This window comes from Scylla paramamosain, chromosome 31, assembly GCF_035594125.1.
Source record: "Scylla paramamosain isolate STU-SP2022 chromosome 31, ASM3559412v1, whole genome shotgun sequence".
NCBI classification, from domain to species: Eukaryota; Metazoa; Arthropoda; class Malacostraca; order Decapoda; family Portunidae; genus Scylla; species Scylla paramamosain.
In genome coordinates this window covers 11946500-11966153 of record NC_087181.1, presented here as the reverse complement: position 1 = coordinate 11966153, position 19654 = coordinate 11946500, and the positions used below count along the sequence as shown (strand labels likewise).

At 42.4% G+C, this 19654-nt stretch overlaps 1 protein-coding gene and 1 long non-coding RNA gene across 2 annotated transcripts in view; one reads left to right on the top strand and one right to left on the bottom strand.

Annotated features, from left to right (window-relative positions):
- Nucleotides 1–4315: 4315 nt before the first annotated feature.
- LOC135116514 (uncharacterized) overlaps nucleotides 4316–19654 on the top strand; it is a 59414-nt gene continuing 44075 nt past the window's right edge. The window contains exons 1-18 of the mRNA XM_064034031.1: nucleotides 4316–4561; nucleotides 9224–9327; nucleotides 10216–10317; nucleotides 11192–11315; nucleotides 11787–11902; nucleotides 12174–12396; nucleotides 12790–12890; nucleotides 13313–13505; nucleotides 13865–13968; nucleotides 14474–14660; nucleotides 14971–15093; nucleotides 15380–15535; nucleotides 16129–16226; nucleotides 16745–16937; nucleotides 17189–17283; nucleotides 17631–17826; nucleotides 18487–18593; nucleotides 19028–19271. Coding sequence (XP_063890101.1) covers nucleotides 4456–4561; nucleotides 9224–9327; nucleotides 10216–10317; nucleotides 11192–11315; nucleotides 11787–11902; nucleotides 12174–12396; nucleotides 12790–12890; nucleotides 13313–13505; nucleotides 13865–13968; nucleotides 14474–14660; nucleotides 14971–15093; nucleotides 15380–15535; nucleotides 16129–16226; nucleotides 16745–16937; nucleotides 17189–17283; nucleotides 17631–17826; nucleotides 18487–18593; nucleotides 19028–19271 — 2572 coding nt within the window. The 5' untranslated portion in view covers nucleotides 4316–4455. The remainder of the gene's footprint in view (nucleotides 4562–9223; nucleotides 9328–10215; nucleotides 10318–11191; nucleotides 11316–11786; nucleotides 11903–12173; nucleotides 12397–12789; nucleotides 12891–13312; nucleotides 13506–13864; nucleotides 13969–14473; nucleotides 14661–14970; nucleotides 15094–15379; nucleotides 15536–16128; nucleotides 16227–16744; nucleotides 16938–17188; nucleotides 17284–17630; nucleotides 17827–18486; nucleotides 18594–19027; nucleotides 19272–19654) is intronic.
- On the bottom strand, nucleotides 13631–15506 carry LOC135116519 (uncharacterized). Its single transcript, XR_010276368.1, has 2 exons — nucleotides 15366–15506; nucleotides 13631–15076 (listed from the first exon to the last, which is right to left on the bottom strand). It is a non-coding gene; the product is annotated as an uncharacterized LOC135116519 (long non-coding RNA).

The following is a 19654-nucleotide window of genomic DNA, read 5'->3' as shown; positions in this document are numbered from 1 at the left end:
GTCTTAATGTAGATAACTATTTGGGGATCTGTGGTGAAGTTTTCGGGGTGTGAAGGGGTGTGTGGGTGTGCGTAGCCTTAAACTCAACCCCTTCCTCCCCTTCTGCCTCCTTCTACTGGTCTAAGACGGCGGCCTTCATCTCTCGTGCAGGATTCGTTGGGTCTTCCGCATACGTACGTACGTCAAGGCTGCAGGGACAACGACTCGCTTCTTCCTTAGCGTGATAATGTCGTACTTCGGGGTGGTTCAAGGCGCGAGGTTAGAAAAGTCGCAGTAGTAGTTAGTAGTAGTAGTAGTAGAAGTGGTGACGTAGTGGAAATATTAGATAATTACAAATGTGTGTGTGTGTGTGTGTGTGTGTGTGTGTGTGTGTGTGTGTGTTTATGTTAGGGTTTCCTCTTTGTTTATTCATCTATCTGTTTATCTATTTGCCAGTTATTCTCACGTTCAATTTCTTTCTCTTTCTCTATCTCTCATTTGTAATCTTCTTTGTACTCGTAACAGACAAGGATTAGGTACTAGTGACTGCAAGAGACGGGAGAGAATAACATACAGTACAAGTTTATTATCAATCTTTTCTTCTAGTTCAGGGTGTTCATCGACAATAGCCTCTTATCACACCAAAATTTTCCGCTTCTCTCGTCTTTCTCTCCCGCCTTCCTCGCTCCTTTTTGTCTTTCTCTCGCTTTACTCACTTCTCGTCGCCTCCCTCGTCTTCCTCTCGTGTTCTCACTCCTCTTCGCCTCTTGTCTTCCTCTTTTCTCTCCGTCACTCCCTTTCTCCTCTCTTGTCTTCCTCTCTTCTCTTCCTCACTACTCTTCGCCTTTATCGTCTTCCTCTCTTTTCCTCACTTCTCTCACGTTTTCCTCTTTCCTCTTCCTCATTTCTCCTCGGCTTCCTTTCTTCTCGTCCTCACTCGTCTTCTCTCGTTTTCCTCTTTTCTCTCCGTCACTCCTCTTCGTCTCCTACAAAAGTGGGTAGAGACGGCGAGATCCTTCCCCTCTTCATGTGTCTGGGTGGGTGGGGACCTCGGTGGCGTGTTGACTCGGGTAACAGGAGAGGGATGTCTTCTGGCCCTGGGGCGAGGCCAGCCATGCAGCGGCGACGGCGTGTGGCGGCCCTTGTGTGTGTGTGTGTGTGTGTGTGTGTGTGTGTGTGTGATGAAAGGCAGATTGACTGAGTGACTGACTGACTAGGGAGTGATAGTGGTGTTGTGTGGTGATGGTGGTGATGGTGGTGGTGATGTTGGTTGTCGTTATTGTCATTATCATCGTCATAGTTGTCTTCATCCCGTTGAGCTCCTCAGTGTTGTCGCTGTTGTCATTATTTGTTTCTTCTATGACTACTTCTACTACAGTTAGTACTCTACTACTGTTGCTACTACTGCGCTGTTATAATCATCATCATCATCACCATCATCATCACCATCACCATCATCATCACCATCATCACCATCACCATCTTCGTCGTCATCATCATCATCATCATCATCTGCAGCATTATTAGCGATGCTAGTTTTGTAGGGTGATATCATAAATCCACCAGCAATGAAAGCAAGTAAGCAAATTTTGTTGAGTTATTCTGGGCATTACACACACACACACACACACACACACACACACACACGAGTGAGTGATGACGTGTTAGATATTCCTTCTTACTCACAGTGCTGTAATCGACCAGTATGCAGGAGTAGTAGTAATAGTAGTAGTAGTAGTAGTAGTAGTAGCTGTAGTAAAGGAATTAATATGCCTTACTATAATTATGCAAAGGATAGACGGTGTGTGTGTAGTGTGTGTGTGTGTGTGTGTGTGTGTCCGCGCGCGTCCCTGCTGGCGGGGTGCCTGGCGTGCGTGGCGTGGCATTGTGTTGGCACCGTGAAGGGAGGCGGAGTGCCAGACGAGGTATGACACACCTCACTCCCTCACCCTCTCTGTTTACAAACACTTGGAGGCGCCCCTCATTCGAACCCTCAGCCACTCTATGCTCCCCCTCCTCCTCCTCCTCCTCCTCCTCGCACTGGATAAATAAATAAGGAAAGAGAGATAGGTGGTAGTGTTGGAAACTAAAGATATTGAGTTTAACAGTTTTGTATCTTACGTGTTTTATCTTAATCTTCTCACTGCTCGACAATTCCTCAGATTAGTAGCAGCTTTTTGGTCTACAGTGTCTTATTCTTTACCTAGTTTAGACATGTTTTGCGCGACAGTTATTTGTTTATGGTGGAGGTAAAAATTCAGGAAAAAAAAAAAAAAGCATTATTTGGCAGGAGAGGTTGTCACGTGGATGTGTTTGTATGTTATTTTAGAGTTATCGTGTGTGTGTGTGTGTGTGTGTGAAATTTAAATTTAGAAGAGCGATGTAAAAGAGGAAAAAGATTACGTGAGAAGTTGGACACACACACACACACACACACACACACACACACACACACACGCACACTCTGTCTGGCTTTTAATTTTTCCTCCTTTTCGCAAAGTCAAGATAAATCAATAACTAAAGATACAAATCGCTACGTGAAAGTAAAATACGAGGACAAAATTTTCATAAAAAAAAAACATGAAAATAAAAACGTGTGTTTAAAACACGACAAAATGAGAAAATAAGAGAAAAAAAAAAAGAAAAAAAAAACAAGAGGAAAACATTTAAATAAACACTGATGCTGCGCTGTGTTGTATTAGCAGAAAGTGGTGATGATGATGCGCTTGGTGATGCTTGCTTGGTGGTGCGTAAAGTCATACGTGCCGTGACTCATGAGTACAAACAATCCATCTCTCGTGCGTGACTCATCCAAGATCTAAGAAAGACAATACTTCACAACTATTCTTTCGGTGTTTTCCTGGAGTGAAGGGTTGGCGCCACGCACGAGTCTCCTCCAGTTGTTTCTGTCCCTTGCTTCCTCCGTGCCTTCCATCATTTGCAATTCTACCTCATTATGCCTTTCATAAAACCAGGATGATGCGAGTTAATTTCTTCGTTTGCTGGTTTTTCCTCATAATCTTAACACTAAATGGACTGGCCCTCCCTCTCTTCCTCCTCCTCCTCCTCCTCCTCTTCCTCCTCCTTTTATCCTTGAATGGTTTTGTCTACCATGAGTTGCTTATGGTTTTCCCCAAAGTCCCAGTATTAGTGAATTAATTTTCAATTAATTCTTCTTCATTTGCTTTTTCTCTATTTTCTCTACTTTATTTTTTTTTACTTTCAATGAATTCTTCTCCATTTCCTCCCCTTTACTCAGCCTTGTTTACCTAAATTTCACTTATCTCCGTTTATTTACTTCAATCTTTTGGTCTGCTGTAAGTCTTGCGGATAATCAAACAAACCGTGGTGCGCGCCTGCGGTCAGTCCATCTGTGCGGGCAGGCAGGCAGCGGGTGGCGGACAGGACACAGAGCAGGTTAGGCAGACCGGTGACAGGTCGGGGCAGCAGCAGCAGCAGGCCGCCTCAACCCTTTGCGGAAGAGTTCATTCATTGCCTCGATTGGCTTGTTCTTGTCGGCATCCGGGTTGGTCTGTGCGCCTAAAACCTCACACACACGGAAAGCCAACATTTAAATCCTGTAAAAAAAAAAGGTGATCAAGAACTGTGGCCCCATACTTTTGTTTCTACTTTCGATTAGGCTTATCATTCTGATATATTTTCGTACTTTTAAGCCTTCAGTGTACTTAGCATGTTTTCAGGAGAGGCACAGTTCCGTCTCCTATGTAGTAATTCGTGGAGTTCGGTCAGTAACACCGTGAGGAGTTCCAGTCATTACGTGCAGGTTATACCAGGAGGCTGTGTTATGTAATGAGTTGTTAAGCGGCAGATTAGATTCCGGAGAGAATCAAGAGGCTTAGTTTCGAACCACGAGTCTGTGAAGTATTTTAAGTAGACGAGACGAGACTCTTGGAGGCACGCGTTAGTTTGTTTTGTTTGGGTGTTTGTGAGTGGATCCTTCGTGTGTACCCCGAGGCACAGGGCGGCAAGATCTAGGCCATAGGAGGGCATGACTGCTTCCTTGTACTACTGCTATGGCCCCGAGATGGCAGGGCGCAAGGGTGAGGGTCGTGGGGTAGGGGCACCGACGGACGCAAGGCTAGGGGTGCTGTGGGGAAGGGGTGGTGGAGGCACTGGCTGGGTATGGAGGAGGAACTGAGGGGATCTTGGGCTAGAGGTAGGGACAGGAGTACAGGACGATGGTGGGTGGAGGAGGCTGTTTGCGTAGGGGGCATGGGTAGGGTGGGGACAGTGGGTATGTGCTATGTAGGGGAGCCGAAGGTTATGTTATTGTAGGGGCCACGAGGGATCAGGGCAACAGTAGTGGTGGGTGGAGGGGTGGTGGGGCTGGCTGGAGTGGGATAGCACAAGGCGTGGTGTGTGTGCCTCGCTTGTTCCCCTCCCCCCTCTCGCCCCTCTCCTTGCCACCAATCCTCAGTCGCGTCCTCGCCGCCCCTGTGTCGGGACGCCCTAGTGATGGCGGGTGTGGCCGCTATGATGAAGTCCTCGTGTCACGGTCGTGGAACTTTATCTGCTCACCGCTACTCCCTCCTGCTGCTGCTGCTGCTGGTGCTGTTGCAAGGTAGGGTGCTGTAGCTGCTGCTGCTGCTGCTTCCCTCCCTCTCATGGCATGTTAATGCATAAACTCTTTTTTTTTTTTTTCCCTTTAGTTCAATTCATTTTCATAACAGGGGCGGACAAGTAAGGGAATAATGGGAGAAAATACAACTTGTTCAATTCCTAAAAAAACGAAAAACGATATTGCTTGCTTTTCATGCGTAGGTTACGTAGAGACAGGCAAGGAGAGGAATAGTGGGAGAAAAGTTAATTGATCTCCTAAAAAAAAAAAGAAAACCAATAATGCATAGTGTATGAATACTAGTGCGGTGTCTGGATGATGGGGTAACTTCCTTATTTTTTTTTTTTTTTTCAATATTCAGCTAAGGCTTGCACAGCTGGAGGGAGTCGACAAGCTAGGCTTGTGTAAAAGTAAAAACAAATAGTAACAAGGCCCGTATTCTGAAACGCTTGCTCTCATCACGACTGTTTTCAAAGGCCACAGGGAGGATTTGCCAGGTTCTCTCGAGTGTTTCTCCTGTTGATAATATATAAATCTTGTTAATCTGTCACCAGAACTGTAGTAACACCCTTAAAAATCTGTGTAACTTAAACTAGAGCCTTTGGAAAAAATTTAGAGTGCCACGTAGAAGTGTTCCAGAATTTTGGTCGTAAATGCGAGGCTAATCTAAGAGAGAAAACGGGGAGTGGTAGATGGTTTCTTTTAACGCCAACCACAGCGTGATGTAGAAGAGTGATGAGATTTTGTACCATAGTTCTGAAACACTTCCGTCCGCACCTCCACTATTTTTAAATGGCTCTAGTTGAAGCGAAACGGATTTTAAAGGGTGTTTTTACGGTTTTAGTGAAAGTTAACAAGATTTCTACATTATTAACAGGAGAAACACTCGTGAGAACCCGGCTAATCATCTATGTGGCCTTTGAAAATAGTCGTGGTGAGAGAGCGAAGCGTTTCAGAATACGGGCTTTTGACTCAGTGGTGATATGAATGAGTAACAAAGCAAGGGGAAGGTATTCAGTGTTGAGTCGGAGTCGAGTCTTCGGAATGTAAAAAAGAAGCACTCTTACAATGAACAGACAAATGACTACCTTTCACAATTGCAAGACAAGGGATAACAATAGTGTGGAATTATAACCTTTGTACTCTTTAATATAACCACGGTCCCTTCATGAATTCAAATTGTCTTGTCCTTTTGGTCCGCATCGTCAAAATAGCTGTTCATGGCGGAGATTTTGCATATAGTCTCTTCTGTTCGTAGTACTCGGCTCGTGTGATGCGTTATTTATTAATGCTTTTCTCGTGAAAGTCTTTACAAATGGTTATTCATATAAGTTAGGTTCCAAGGCACTTTGCTCTCTTACCTCGACTATTTTCAATAGTCGTGGTGAAGTAACACGGATTTTTATTTATTTATTTTTTTCATAGTTCTAGTGACAGATTAACATTTCTATATCACTAACGCTTGAGAACCCGGCTAATTATCTCTGTGGCCTTGTAAACAGTCTTGGTGATAGAGCAAAGCGTTTCTGTTCGAAAGAGTTATTATTCTTTCAATCATTGCTACAATCAACAACGAAGGGGGGAGAAGGGCAGGAGCGCAGACCCGTCGACTTAGTGGCTGTTACGGTGATGAGCCTGGACACGCCCTGATGGTTACCCACGTAATAGCCCAGCCGTGGACTGCACCCCTCTGGGTCTCACCCCAGGAAGGTTGTATCGACTTCATAAAACCCTCCTAACATAAATCTGAATAACAATCTTCTCTAATGGCTGGAAAAACGATGCACATTAGTTTGGATCCGCGTTCCAGTGTTAGGAAGCGGAGAGCGACATCCCGCGGCACTGAATGAGAGTGGGTGAGTGAGTGAGGCAGAGGATGAAGAATGATGACTCGATTAACCTTTGACTCAACCCTATTTAGCGTTACTGAGTGCAGATAACCGCCCACAGGTCAATTGCGAAATCAGATGCGGGAGAGGAAGGGAGGGAGGGTAAGGTTTATAAGACTAATACTCGATCTATTATCCAAGGGGGGGATACGGGGGGGAGGCTCTTCGACTTCCCATGATCTCTATCCTCTCCCTCCCGTCCTCTTCCTCGCCCATATTATTTTGTACCATATTCTAAAACACTTCTGCGCCGCACTTCCACTACTTTCAAAAGGCCCTAGTTGAAGCTACATGTGTTTTTAAGAGTGTTAATACGGTTCTAGTGCATTATTACACGAGAAACACTTTTGAGAACCTAGCTAATCATCTTTGAGGCCTTGGAAAATGGTCGTGGTGAGAGAGCAAAGCGTTTCTGAATACGGGCCTCATGTCCGCTCGTACAGTCATCAGTCTTCAACCCACCCACCGCCCGAAGCCTTTCAAACTGATTCTTCTCAGGCACATGGGAAAGAAATGTCCGTCTGTTCATTTTCAGAAAACTCATTAACTTAGATTTAATGTGGTTATGGTATAACTACGTATAGGTATGAGTATCTTTAGGTAGTGTGAGAAGATATAATTTTGTTCCCTTGAGTTGCTATTCCATTTTATCTTTTAAGTTTTCCCATTAATATCATTACCGTACTTAAATAATGGTATGTTTTTGCTTCACGTTACTATACAAATAACGATCCAATGTTTCAAAACTTTCTATACTGCGTCATCATATATGGAGCATAACTGTACCTGTTTTAAAGTATATACATAATGTTATCTGTTTCGTGTTTCTTTCGTGAACTGAGATCTAACGGTTGGTGAAGGGAGAGGACGCGAGGATATTACTGGTGACAACAAGATACGAGGAAAATATAGGAAGCTGATACGAGTAATGGCGGCATAACACTAAAGTCATATGGCGTCGCCTTGAGCTACTCGAGATTGTGGTGCCGCAACTCTCAGGAATCTACAAGACAAGGACACGAGACAGAAACACAAGTCGCTACGAGTAACTAAGGATACTGTTCAGTATCTCAGCGGCGAGACACGCGACCCATTGTTCTGACTTAAGGATGCGGTGTAGGGTACAAGTGGTCACCGGGGATTTGGGTACTATTAGGTGTAGGAAGGAGATCATAACGGGTATGAGAACGTGAGGTAAATATAGCCTGACCCACATGGCTCAGGTTGGGTGAGGTATGCGAGAGAGGGGAGACGTGGCGTGGGAAACCAAAGTAACGAGGGACCGGCCGAGATGAAAGGTGAGCGGGCGGTAGGAAGATGTCAGTCAGGGGTGAGTGATGCCACAGTGTTATGACAGCAGGACGGCGGGGTATGGCCAGCTGCTGGGTACCCTCCTCCCCTGCTGCTCCTTCTGCCCGCCCTCTTTCTCCTGTGCCCAGGGAGGGTCTTCGCATGTGGCAGGGGAAGAGGAAGGATAGAAAGTAAAGGTCTTGCGGCCAGTGTCAAGTGTGAAATTGAAGCCAACTCGGAAGTCTGGTGATGGAGATAAGACCAGGCCTGTTCGCACATGTGTCCGCGTTTTATCTTCTTACAGGCTGTGGTGGAGGGTACTGGGATTTCTGACAGGCTCTGGTAGAGGGAATTAGGGTTTCCAGTTAGATTTTCATGATTCTAGTTGTAGTTTGACAAGGATTCTGCATTATCATTAAGGAATCTTTCCATGAGAACACGCTTATTATCTCTGCAGCTCAAAAAAAAAAGTCCGTTTGAGAACTTGATTCAACATACGGGCTGAGAGTAACACGTTGTAGGTATGAATTTTGAAGCTGCCTGTGTGGAGTTGCCTGTTCCTTCATGCTAAATGCCTCATATTGCCAGATGCCTCCCTCTCAATAATGAACTATACTCGTTGTCACGCCCTTCGAATGCTACCACTTGTGACGCGCGAACATCGTAACACTCACAACGTGATGCTCCGCCGCTGCCAGGATTAACCTCCGCATTTCCAGCTTGTTTCATAAGTAGCGGGAAATTCACACACTATCCGTACATTGGTGTAGTGACGGTTTCATTAATACTCATTTTGCCCTGTCTGGGAAAAGCGATGTGATGACGGTACCAAAGGAACATTCAGGCGGAGAATAATACTCAGCCCATATTATTAAGCTCTCAGAGCTCTCTGATGGACTCTTCCAAAGGCCACCGATAATTAGCCAGGTTATTATGGGTGTCTTTTGTTTTTCCTCACTGATGACGTAAAATCATTAAAAGTATCATTAGTCAGGATAATACAACTGGAAATCACAGTAACTATCTCAAGAACCCGATGAAAGTATTCGATACGGAGCACTGAAGCGTACTTCAGACCTCTTCGCTTTTCTTGTAACATCAAGGTTATTTTCCCTTCTTCGTCTCCTCAACATTTGACATTTACTGTCAGATTCTTCCTATTTCTTAATTTAGTAAAGATTCGGTCGTTCCATCCCCTATTATCCCGCAGGCTAAGCGTTCTGCCAGCATTCATACCTAAGAAATGGAGTTTCTTTCTGATTTAGATGTGCTGTGTTAATGAAGCCGCACGTTTTCCTTATAAAGCATTATTTATTTTTTCATAATGGAGCTAGGAGAGGATAGAAAATTAAATAAATAATAAGAAAAACCCAAAGAAAACATCGATTTATATATAAAGTTTACTTAAACGAATCCATCCTTGATTTATATTGATTTGTTGTCATTCATCCCCGTGTGTAGCTAACCACTCAATGTCTTGTTGCAGCGCACGTGGGCCATGCCAGCAGAGATGACATCACCCGCCAGCAGGTGTTCGTGGGAGAGAACATCACACTTAAATGTTACGCCAAACAAGACCATCTCCAGTCCGTGAGTCACCTAATCTACTACAATAATTACCCATTAGGAATTACTTAGCATTGTTAAGTAACCGACCACTTTTAAGTCAGTTTGTTGCTTTTACTTCTACATACTTGAAAGTGAAATTGTTCTTTGTATTCATTTTTTATATATGCGTTGTATTGAGGGACTCTACATAATTCTTGTAATGCTGGATGGCACTGTGTTTCCGTATGCCGTTTTACTAATTAATTTACCTACCATATTTAAAACCTACAGAAGCCAAGCACTGCTGTATATCAGTGATGCATGTACTTTTGTCCTCAATTCTCAGTGTATGATAGATAGTCTTCTTAACTCCCTAATGAGTATAGAGTACACGAGTACATGAGGAGGATGTTCTCGAGGAGGATGTTCTCAGGAATTGCGCCGCCAATGAACACTTCCCTGAACTGCTTTTGTGGTGGAGGCGATAGAGGAGTTTTGGTGGCCAGTAATGGACATTCAGACATCAGGTTTTGAAAGACCAGAAAATTTACGTAAACAGTTAGCCGAGGGGATCAGGTGGGAATGAAACGCCTGACACTCAACATAGTGGTACAGTCCCGAGTATTTCCACGTTCTTTAGCGCTGCCAGTGTGTGAGTCGCCTCGCGTGATTCTACTCGTATCCAATACAACCCAGTAAGTTTGAGTAAGAGGGAGGATGATGGAGGGAGTGGCTGGATTTATTTCTTATACGAGCTGGAGCGGGCGGTTCACAGCAGGCAATCCACACACTGGCAGTGACAACACAACGTGGATGTGGATGGGACTGTACACGACACCCTACCAATCAGGGCCCAGCAGAGCGTAAGGGATCCATGTTCTGAGTGGGCACTGATGAACCCTGACCAATGCAGTGTGTCCTGTGTTGCAGTACCGGTGGGTGTACATCCGCCAAGGCACCAAGAGGCCTCAGGTGCTGTCTTCAGGCCGCACTCTCATCGTTCAGGAGCCAAGGTTTTCCCTCATCACGCAGGTAAGTAGTGGTATATTGATGACGTGTATAGTGTGCTTACCATTAACCGAAACACCACCAGAGTTATGCATGAAATTTTTCTAAGCATCTGCAAGAAAGTAGGGGATGAACAGAATAAATATTGCAATTTCTATCGAGTTTAAAGATTAGAAGTGGCTGTAGAACAAGTAAAGGTGTCTCGAAGTGATTAGTAATTAATGAAATAGGTATCAAATAGGTAAAGGGTTAACTGTTTCACGTTTGGAATTCTCAGTGACTTTCTTTCTCTCTCTCTCTCTCTCTCTCTCTCTCTCTCTCTCTCTCTCTCTCTCTCTCTCTCTCTCTCTCTCTCTCTCTCTCTCTCTCTCTCTTAGTGTACGTGTGTATTTGCCTCTGGTGTGTCTGTGGTAGCCAATTTCTTCATAGAGAGAGGGATTCCCGTGTCATATTTGCAGTTACACACGCATGGTTGCCTTAGGAAATTATGCCACAATATCCAGTGCGATACTGTTTTACAAAATATGATCGCTACTTGAAACACTTGTCTTACAGTAGTCATTGTTCATGTAATTTCTTAATGTCAAATTGCTCTTGTGTCGTTTATTTATTTTTTATTAACAGTAGTCAGTATTTAAGATTTTTATCCCCTCTCAGATATCCAACATACCTTTGTACCTTTTCTACTCTGCTCTTCTAATTCATTGATTTATTTCATTCATTAGTTCTTGCTTTTAAGTAAACTGGATATAAAATTTGGACTCCTATCCTTTGACCACCTTAATTCACTCAGTCAATGGTTCCTGTGCTAGATGGAAGGAGGCAAAGAATTGGATATAAAATTTGGACCCCTATTCCTTGGCCACCTTAATCACTCAGTCAATGGTTCCTGTGCCAGATGGAAGGAGGCAAAGTGAACCTGGAGTTGAAGCTGACAGACGTGCGCTCCCATGAGTCTGGGCTGTTCATGTGTTGGCGGCAGGGACAGAAGCCAGACCCACAGGTGCTGGTGACAATCCTGGGTGAGTTAGTCTGCTGGTAGCAACAGCTGGGACACTCTCAGGCTTGGGTTGGTGCTGGTAACACCTTATTTATTGCTGCTCATTTTAAGGCACTAGTACAGCATGCTCCTTTGATGTATTTATAAGTACTTTTATGCCTTTACATGTTTCATAACTTTTGATGAGATTTCATTTTAGATTTTTTAAGCATTTATTTGACATTTTCCTTATATGCATCTATGATTCGGGAAGATGGCAAGGAAACTTCAGCTGAACCAGGATGTGTATAGTGTGTACTATGCATACATACAATATTTTGCATTTAATATATTGCACATAATATTTGATAGATGTACTCAAAATCTTGCACATTATAGAATTTTAACTTGATGCATTGCTTACATTTAGGCAAAAAATCTTGTACTGAAAATCAATCACATAACTAAATTTTCATCTTGTGCACACTTGACCAAATTTTGTGTTTTCCCACAGAGCACGGCAGTCAGTCAGAGCGGCAGACCGTCGTGCACAGCGAGAGCCCTGCAGTGGTGCAGTATGGGGAGGCAGCCACTTTCTCCTGCTACATACAGCCTGCCTGGCCTGTCAGGGTGAGGAGTCTTGCTTATGGGAGGGCAACCTTCTGGGAGAAGTTAAATCCCTCCCAGCCTCATCTTCAATAATGATAATATGGGATTTATTTTACAAAGAATCACAAGCCCTGATATAATTTTGCCTCTAATCATTACAAAAATCACTGGAAAAACACTGGAACAAGAGGATGGTTCAGTGATAGAGAGCAACAACTGATTAATTCTTTGATACAACCCTTTTCTCCAATAAGAAATATTCACATTTTGTTTTATTCATGTGCACTCTCAGGTGACGTGGCTGAAGGACGGCAAGATGATTTCCTGGAGGGACCGCCTGTACACCCAGACCAAGAAACGGCTGCTGGGGAACACTCAGGGGCAGGAGCAGCATACACAGGATGACCAGCTGGTGGCCTCCCTCTTTGTGGCCTCCGTCAGACAGAATGCCAGCTTCACCTGCCGCATTGAGACAAGCCCCCCTGAGGAACACAGCATGCAGGTCACTGTGAGAGGTGAGAAAAATAGTCTCATTGGAAAATACGAATAATTAATTAATATCAATCTTTTGTAAGACTAATTCAGATCATGATAGTGAGCTTAGTGTGTTTACTAATGGAATATATTGTCATACATAATTTCTCTTAATTTTCTGATGTTTTCTGTCACCTGAATGCTAGTAGTTATTGTAAACTTATGTCTATATCCTTATTGAACATAATACAGATTGGTTGCCCTACTTTCCCATAGGCATTTCCTTGTGTTCTGTGTTGTGCTAGTCCTTCTGATGAATAAGTTAGAGGATTGCCTTCTACCCCATATATGTAAGATTCATGATGTTAATTAGCTTAAGAAGACATGTCATAAGCCAGTAGAATATAGAATATAGTGAGGGATATTTATTGCAGTTCCCCGTGTTGATTCTTTGACTGCTGAGCCTGACAAGGACTTGGTGGAGTATGGCCAACCACTCACTCTTACCTGCACCGTTTCTGGCTCAAATTCGGAGGTGAGATGCGTCATTCGTGCAGCAATGTTGTTTGCTAGTGCTGTTAAAGTGAACCATGGAGTGCCTTGGTAGAAGGCAGAACCTTTAGGTTAATTTCAGAGACTGACTAGTTTTCCTTGGTCAAAAATATGTAAAATATGTAGAGTAATTTTTTGAACACCATATTGTACAGCAGTAGAAATTAATAAGAATCCCACACTCATTTTCAGTTTATAAAGCATTTTCTTGTGATCTTAAAATTCTCTGATCTGCTGATAATCTCACAAAACTTGAGAACTAATAGATTAGCAACAGGTCAAAGAACTCAGGATTAATGAAAATACAAATGTGAAATAGTGTATCAGATAAATAGCCAGTTAGGTATGAGTGTACATTGACATTGTACTGTCCATGACCAAGGTTCTCCTCCTCACTGGGTGTAGGTGTTGTGGCTGAAGGATGGCTCAGAGCTTGTGTTTGGTGCTGTATTCCCCAAGAGACGCAAGCAATCCACCATGCACCCGCCCAACAGGCTGGTGTCCACTGTCCACTTTGAGTCCATATCCTTCGCTGACAATGGCCAGTATGTGTGCTATATTCCTGGGGCCTCCAAACACATCCTTATTAACATTGAAGGTTTGTGTCCTGTATGGCAAATTAGTTTTATGTGTATTGTTAAAGGTTTTCTTGAATGAGGGTCACAGATGAAAGTAGTTAATTTTTTTTTTGTTTCAATAGATCTCCAAGAAAATACACAAGAATATTTTTACACTTAATTCTGTATTGACTCCCTTATATAATACATGAGAGTTTATGCATGATTCTACACTAATTCTCTATTTATATATGGTTTTGTACTTGAAATTTCTGTAGACTTCCTCATTATTACTCATAGCTTTGTTCTTCAGTTCACTCTCACAGACTCACACACACTTAAGAGTCTTTATCATATTTTGCTGTTGGTGGACATGTCAGTGCTTGTTTCTCTCTCTCAGATCGTCCTCCTCGCCTTCTTGGAGTTACTGGGAACAATTTTTACGAGGACGAGGAGCTCTCCTTGAGATGCACCACACAGTATGCCAAGAATGCTGGCACTCAGGTACAGTGTTGCAGTTTCAGTATTTTTTGTTTTACTAGTTAATTTCACATATTAAATGGCATTATACTTTTAAGCCATCAAATGGACTTCTGTGTACTTGATCTCGGTAATTAGTTCAATTTTATATCGGTGGCTGCTGCTCACTAAGATGTATATTGTTTATTTGTTATTTTTATATGCAGATTTATCTCTGGTTAATGCATTTTACTTGAAGGCCAATATTTTTAGCAGTGACTTCTGATAAAACATTAATTAATTTTCATTGTATTATGTTAGCTAAGCAGCATGTTCAGTTTATTGTTTTTAGAATGAGTTTATAGCACTTGATAAAATGTAATACAGAACATTCTTTCAAAATATGTAGGTGTATGACAACTGTTGGGATGTTACCTCATAAGTGTAATTAGTAAGGTACCATTCTTATCAACATCTTCGATACCTCATGAATATAATCAGTAACATACCATTTTTATTCACACCCTCAAACAAATGCCACACTAAGCAGGTCACAATCACCTGGACCTTTGAGGGAGCAGTGATCAATCCCAATGCATACGAGTCACTGACGTACCCTGGTGAACACAACACAACAGTCCACCAGCTGGTCCTCACCCATGCCTCAGCAAGGAACATTGGAACCTACCAGTGCATCACACCTTTTGGCTCGGCACAGATATATGTGGAGATGTATGGTGAGTGAACTGTGAGAACCTGGTATCTGGTATTGTTCTCTTTGGAGGTCTTCACACACAGCCCTCCTTGTGTTGTATTGAGATAGGCTTGTTTGAAAAGGCTGGTTTATCACAGGACTATTTTCAAAGGCTTCAGACTATTAGTTACAATGATTTTTGTATTAATGAAGTAGAATTTATGTTTAGTCATCACATGAATATTAAAAACACCTTTGAAAACTCCAATAACTTCTACTAGACCCTGTTAAAGGTAATGACACAGAAACACTCAAGAATATAGTGTCATAACTCTTGTTGGTGCTCCCCACAGCTCCCCCATCTCTGAGTGAGCCGCTCCCCTCTGAGGTGCACTTTCAGGAGGGTGAGTTCTTCCAGCTGCCGTGCCTTACCATAGGTCACCCGCTGCCCTCTGTCCACTGGGAGAAGAAAGCAGGTAATGGTAAAGTGCTTCTCTGCCATTCATCTGTACTTATCACCTTAAAGTCTGTGTATTATACTGGATAAATTTAACATGTTTGTGGTATTTCTGATATTAGTCTGATGATGTTTTATAGGAATGTTTCTTATTCTTTTCTTGTGTTACATTTGTACAAAAAATGAAGAAATTACGGAGTTAGTGCTGAAATATATAGAACTTCAGGTAAAAGATTCTTGGTATACTAGTACTTGTAATAAATCTTTTGACATCACTATATTATATTATACCTTTTCCCCTACAGGTGATAGGTGGGAGGTGGTGGAGGGCAGTGAGGGCAGTGGCAGCAGCTCGGAGCTCATCTTCCCGCGGGCCTCAGCGAGTGATGCCGGCAGCTACCGGTGTGTGGCAAAGAGTGAGGCGGGCTCCTTCCTGGCTGAGATATTTGCCGTCATGGAACGTGAGTTATCTTAAGGATTATAATGCAACTTGAAATAGTCCTGAGATATCATTGTACTATTTAAAGCAGCATAAGATACTTGTATAATTTGAAACAGTATTATATTTGCATAACTTGAAAGTCTGCCATACCAAAAAGGGGAAAGGAAGAAAATACCTGCAATCTTCATATCAGAAATTCACCCAGACATAAAGTCAAGAAAAACTGTGCAAAATACCCATTTCTTTGATATTATTAAGGTCTAGGCATATAATGGTAATTATTTCTTTAGAAATACCTTCATACCTGTATGTAAACATCAAGTCTTCATGTACTGTTTGGCCCACACCCTTACTGCCCTCTTTGGCCTTGCCTGAACTGTTGCAGTGGAGAATGATGCCTGAATATTTTGATGTCTAGATAGATGTGTAGCTTAGAAAGTGCTCCCATTAAAAGTAGCTGTGCATTGTGGGTCTAAACTACTTTCCATTATTTGGGGGGACCAGCACCTCTGTGGGCATTTTTTTTTTTTTTTCTTATAGATTTGTTGCCTTTGGCCAGTACCCATCTTACAAAAAAAAAAAAAAAAAAAAAGAGTCTCTTCTCATCTTTAGGTCCAGATCCAGAAGTCCTTGAGATCATCGCACCAGAAACTGTAATTGTTGGGGAGAACTTCACCATTCAGTGCACCGTGCGAAACTGGGAGGCTGAGGTGAGATTTATCATCTATATTGTTGTAACTGTAGAAGTCTTAATTATATATCTTCTGCTATATAGATTTTTTTTTTTTTCAATGTAGGAGGAACACTGGCCAAGGGCAACAAAAATCTGATAAAAAAAAAAGCCCACTGAGATGCCAGTCCCAGAAAAGGCTTTAAAGCAGTAGTCAAAAATTGAAGGATAAGTGTCTTGAAACTTCCCTCTTGAAGGAATTCAAGTCATAGACAGATATGCATATGAGAACCTCCAGAAAGGATTCATAATGATGATGTGTGATGCTGATATTCTCATTTTCTTGACTGATTTTAAAAATTTTTTTACTTATTCATTTTCTACTGTGTTCTTTTAGATTTCCCACTGTAGTTTACATCTTTGAGTTTTCACTGTTGTGCAGAAGGAAATATCTCAAGTCTTTTGCAGCAAGAAAGTATGCATGAATAAACCACAGGCAGTCCTTAATTCACACACATTCTCATAAAAAATTTTACACATTGCGTTATTTCTCTGTAGGTAGAATTCACACTGAACGGTGCATCACTCATGTCGTCCCTGGCGGAGCGGTTCAACGTGCTGCGTTACCCCATGGAGGAGAGCCTAACGGAGGCTTTCCTCATTGTGCGGGATTCTGAGCTGCAGGACAGTGGCCAATACAGATGCTCAGCCGGCGCTGCTGTGTCCCTGCCTGCTCCGGTGCTGATCAAGTGTGAGTGGTGGTGGTGGTGTGGGGATGACTGATAAGTGGAACTGATGTCGATGTTTTGAGCATTACTCTAAGTTTCCTGTAATAAGTTAAGTCTTTCTTTAAAAGCATAAGCTTTCTACAGCATATGGGAACCAATTACTGTGAAACATTAGTGGAAAATTTTAAAATGTAAGTAGACATATACATCATGCATCATTTTAGTATATTTTTAAAAACTACCATTTGCTTTTTGCTGTCCATGGGCGCACTAGTGCCTGAGGCAAGGGTGGTGGGACTGTCAGCCTCGGCGCCAGTGGTGGGACGGGACCTAAACATCACCTGTGTTGTCAACAACTGGGATGGCCTGGTGAGTGTGGTGGTGTGTCGGGGAAGCCATGTTGTCTTGTCATGTCTCATCAGAAAATGTTGCGAGTCATTTTGCACTTAGTTGTTGTTATATGTTTTTTTCTTCTGTTTTTATCAGAAGTACTTTTATAACTAGAGAACATCATTATCATTATATTATGTAAGGATCTTTCAAATTTTTGTCTCCATCATCAGTTTCACTTTCCACGTTAAGCAAGAGGTAGTGAGTGGAAGGGGAATACTTCCTGATAGAACTTTGCATTTAACAAACACATTCCTGTATTCTTGTATTAAATAAATATATTCCAGTTAGAATACATTTATATTGACTCTCCTCCTCTCTCTCAGGTTACCTTCGTGTTCAACAATGAGGCAGTGGAGCCGCAGTCAAATGGATGGAGGTATGCAATATTTCCAGGGGTGGAGGGTGACACGGTGACCACCCACATCCTCACCGTCCCCACCGCCACACACCACCACAGCGGCCGCTATGAGTGCTTCACCACGCCCTCCTCCTCCAGGTCACTCAACATCAATGTCTGGGGTGTGTATTAACCAGCCTGGTTGTGCCTCTGTATGCTGAGTCAAGCTTGTCTGTCTTGTGTGTTGAGTTTAAAACTGCTTCTGTATTGGGGAGAGAAGATGAAATGTATGGCTGATGAAAACTTGTGGTAGAACTTATTTAATAAATAAAAATAAAGGATTATGGATATTGAAAGGGAAAGTAGATGAAACTGAAAGCTCTTCTGACATAAGCAATTTCTTAAAAGAAGCTTCCAGGAACAGACATCAGTCAGGACTCCAAAAAAAAAGAAAAAAATCATGCAAGTATTTTGAAAGCTCTTTCTGTTTCACCTTGTGATTAATTACTGATTAGAAATGGGTAGTAAACAGTAAAGCTTCAGGCTTCACATGACCCATTTTTTTTTACATTAGTATGGAGGCTAAGTATGTTGGCAGTGATTTCATTCTGTCAGCAGGAAAATCAAAGTTTCCAAGTACCCTTCCTGAAGATGGGATGTCAGTGTTGCCACACACATAGTGGTAACAACACTCCCGTCTCATGGTATGATAGATGACAGCTCTGATTGAATTTTCCATTGACAGAATAATAAAAACACTGTCTCCAGATGAATACACAAAGCAGGCAGTGTAAAGTGGCCCAAGTACAGTGTAATAATGACATTCCCTGCCCTGCCACCAGATGTTCCTGAGGTGACACTGGAGCTGCAGGATAAGGAGGAGCTCAACTGGCGGGATGCACCGATCCCCATTGCCTGTAAGATCAAGGGGATCAGCCCTGACATGGTGGTGAGGCCTTCAAGTGACACTTGTTGGTAATATGTATGGTTTTGTACACTGGAACAATCATGTGTAGGCTTCCTTTATGTTGTCAGACTCATCACAAGGCTCTCCTGAGTATTCTCCTTGCAGCAATGCTTGTCGAGTGGGTGTCTTGTTGTCTGTATTGTAAGGAAATAAGTTTATGGTCACTATGCATAACTGGTTTATACATTAACTGAAAGAGAGAAAGGAACCAAAATGCAAGTTCAGTATGTTTTGTTGTCTACATCATGAGGGAACAAGTTTATGGTCACTATACCATATTGATTTACACATTAACTGAATGAGAGAAAGGAACCAAAATGCAAGTTCAGCATGTATTTTTTAACTGGTATTTTAAATTTAAAGTCTTGTTAGAAAAATTAAATCATGATACAACAAGTTTCACCTCCGCCTCCCAGACGGTGCTGTTCTCGCATGAAGACACACCTCAAGTGTCCATTCAGAACCGCACCAAGATGTCCACCTCGAGCCAGCTGGTGAATGTGGCTGTCAGTGAGGGAGAGGAAGGGGACGAGCCTCTCACCATCTTCACCCTTGGCTTCTACTCCCTCAGCAAGGACTTTGAGGGACTTTGGTCTTGTGAAGTCTTCCTCCCGAGTGGTGATAGTCTCAGCAAAGACACCCTGTACATGGAAATCTATGGTATTTACTGCTGTGTCTTAGTGTTTTAGTGGTGTGTGAAGATGGCTGGCTCTGTGTTTGTAAGCCTGTGTGGTGAGGAGTCAAGATTATGTAGTCAGGCTTTAAGCAGTTGTATATTCTTTAGCTTTTTCTTTCCCAGAGTTCTTAACAACATTATTTAATGCATATCCATTGGAGAATCAAGTGATAATGGGTCAGTGTTCAGTATCTTTGAGATTTTGAAATTTTCTCATTTTGTAGAATATTGATATTGAGTGAAGCCTAAGTCTGTGTATTATTTTGAAAAGGGTGTGATATAAAAATGCTTCATTTGCAGGGGAAACAAAAAAATAGTATGAATAAAAGAATAAGTCAGGAATATTTATATGTGCTAGTTAGTTTCT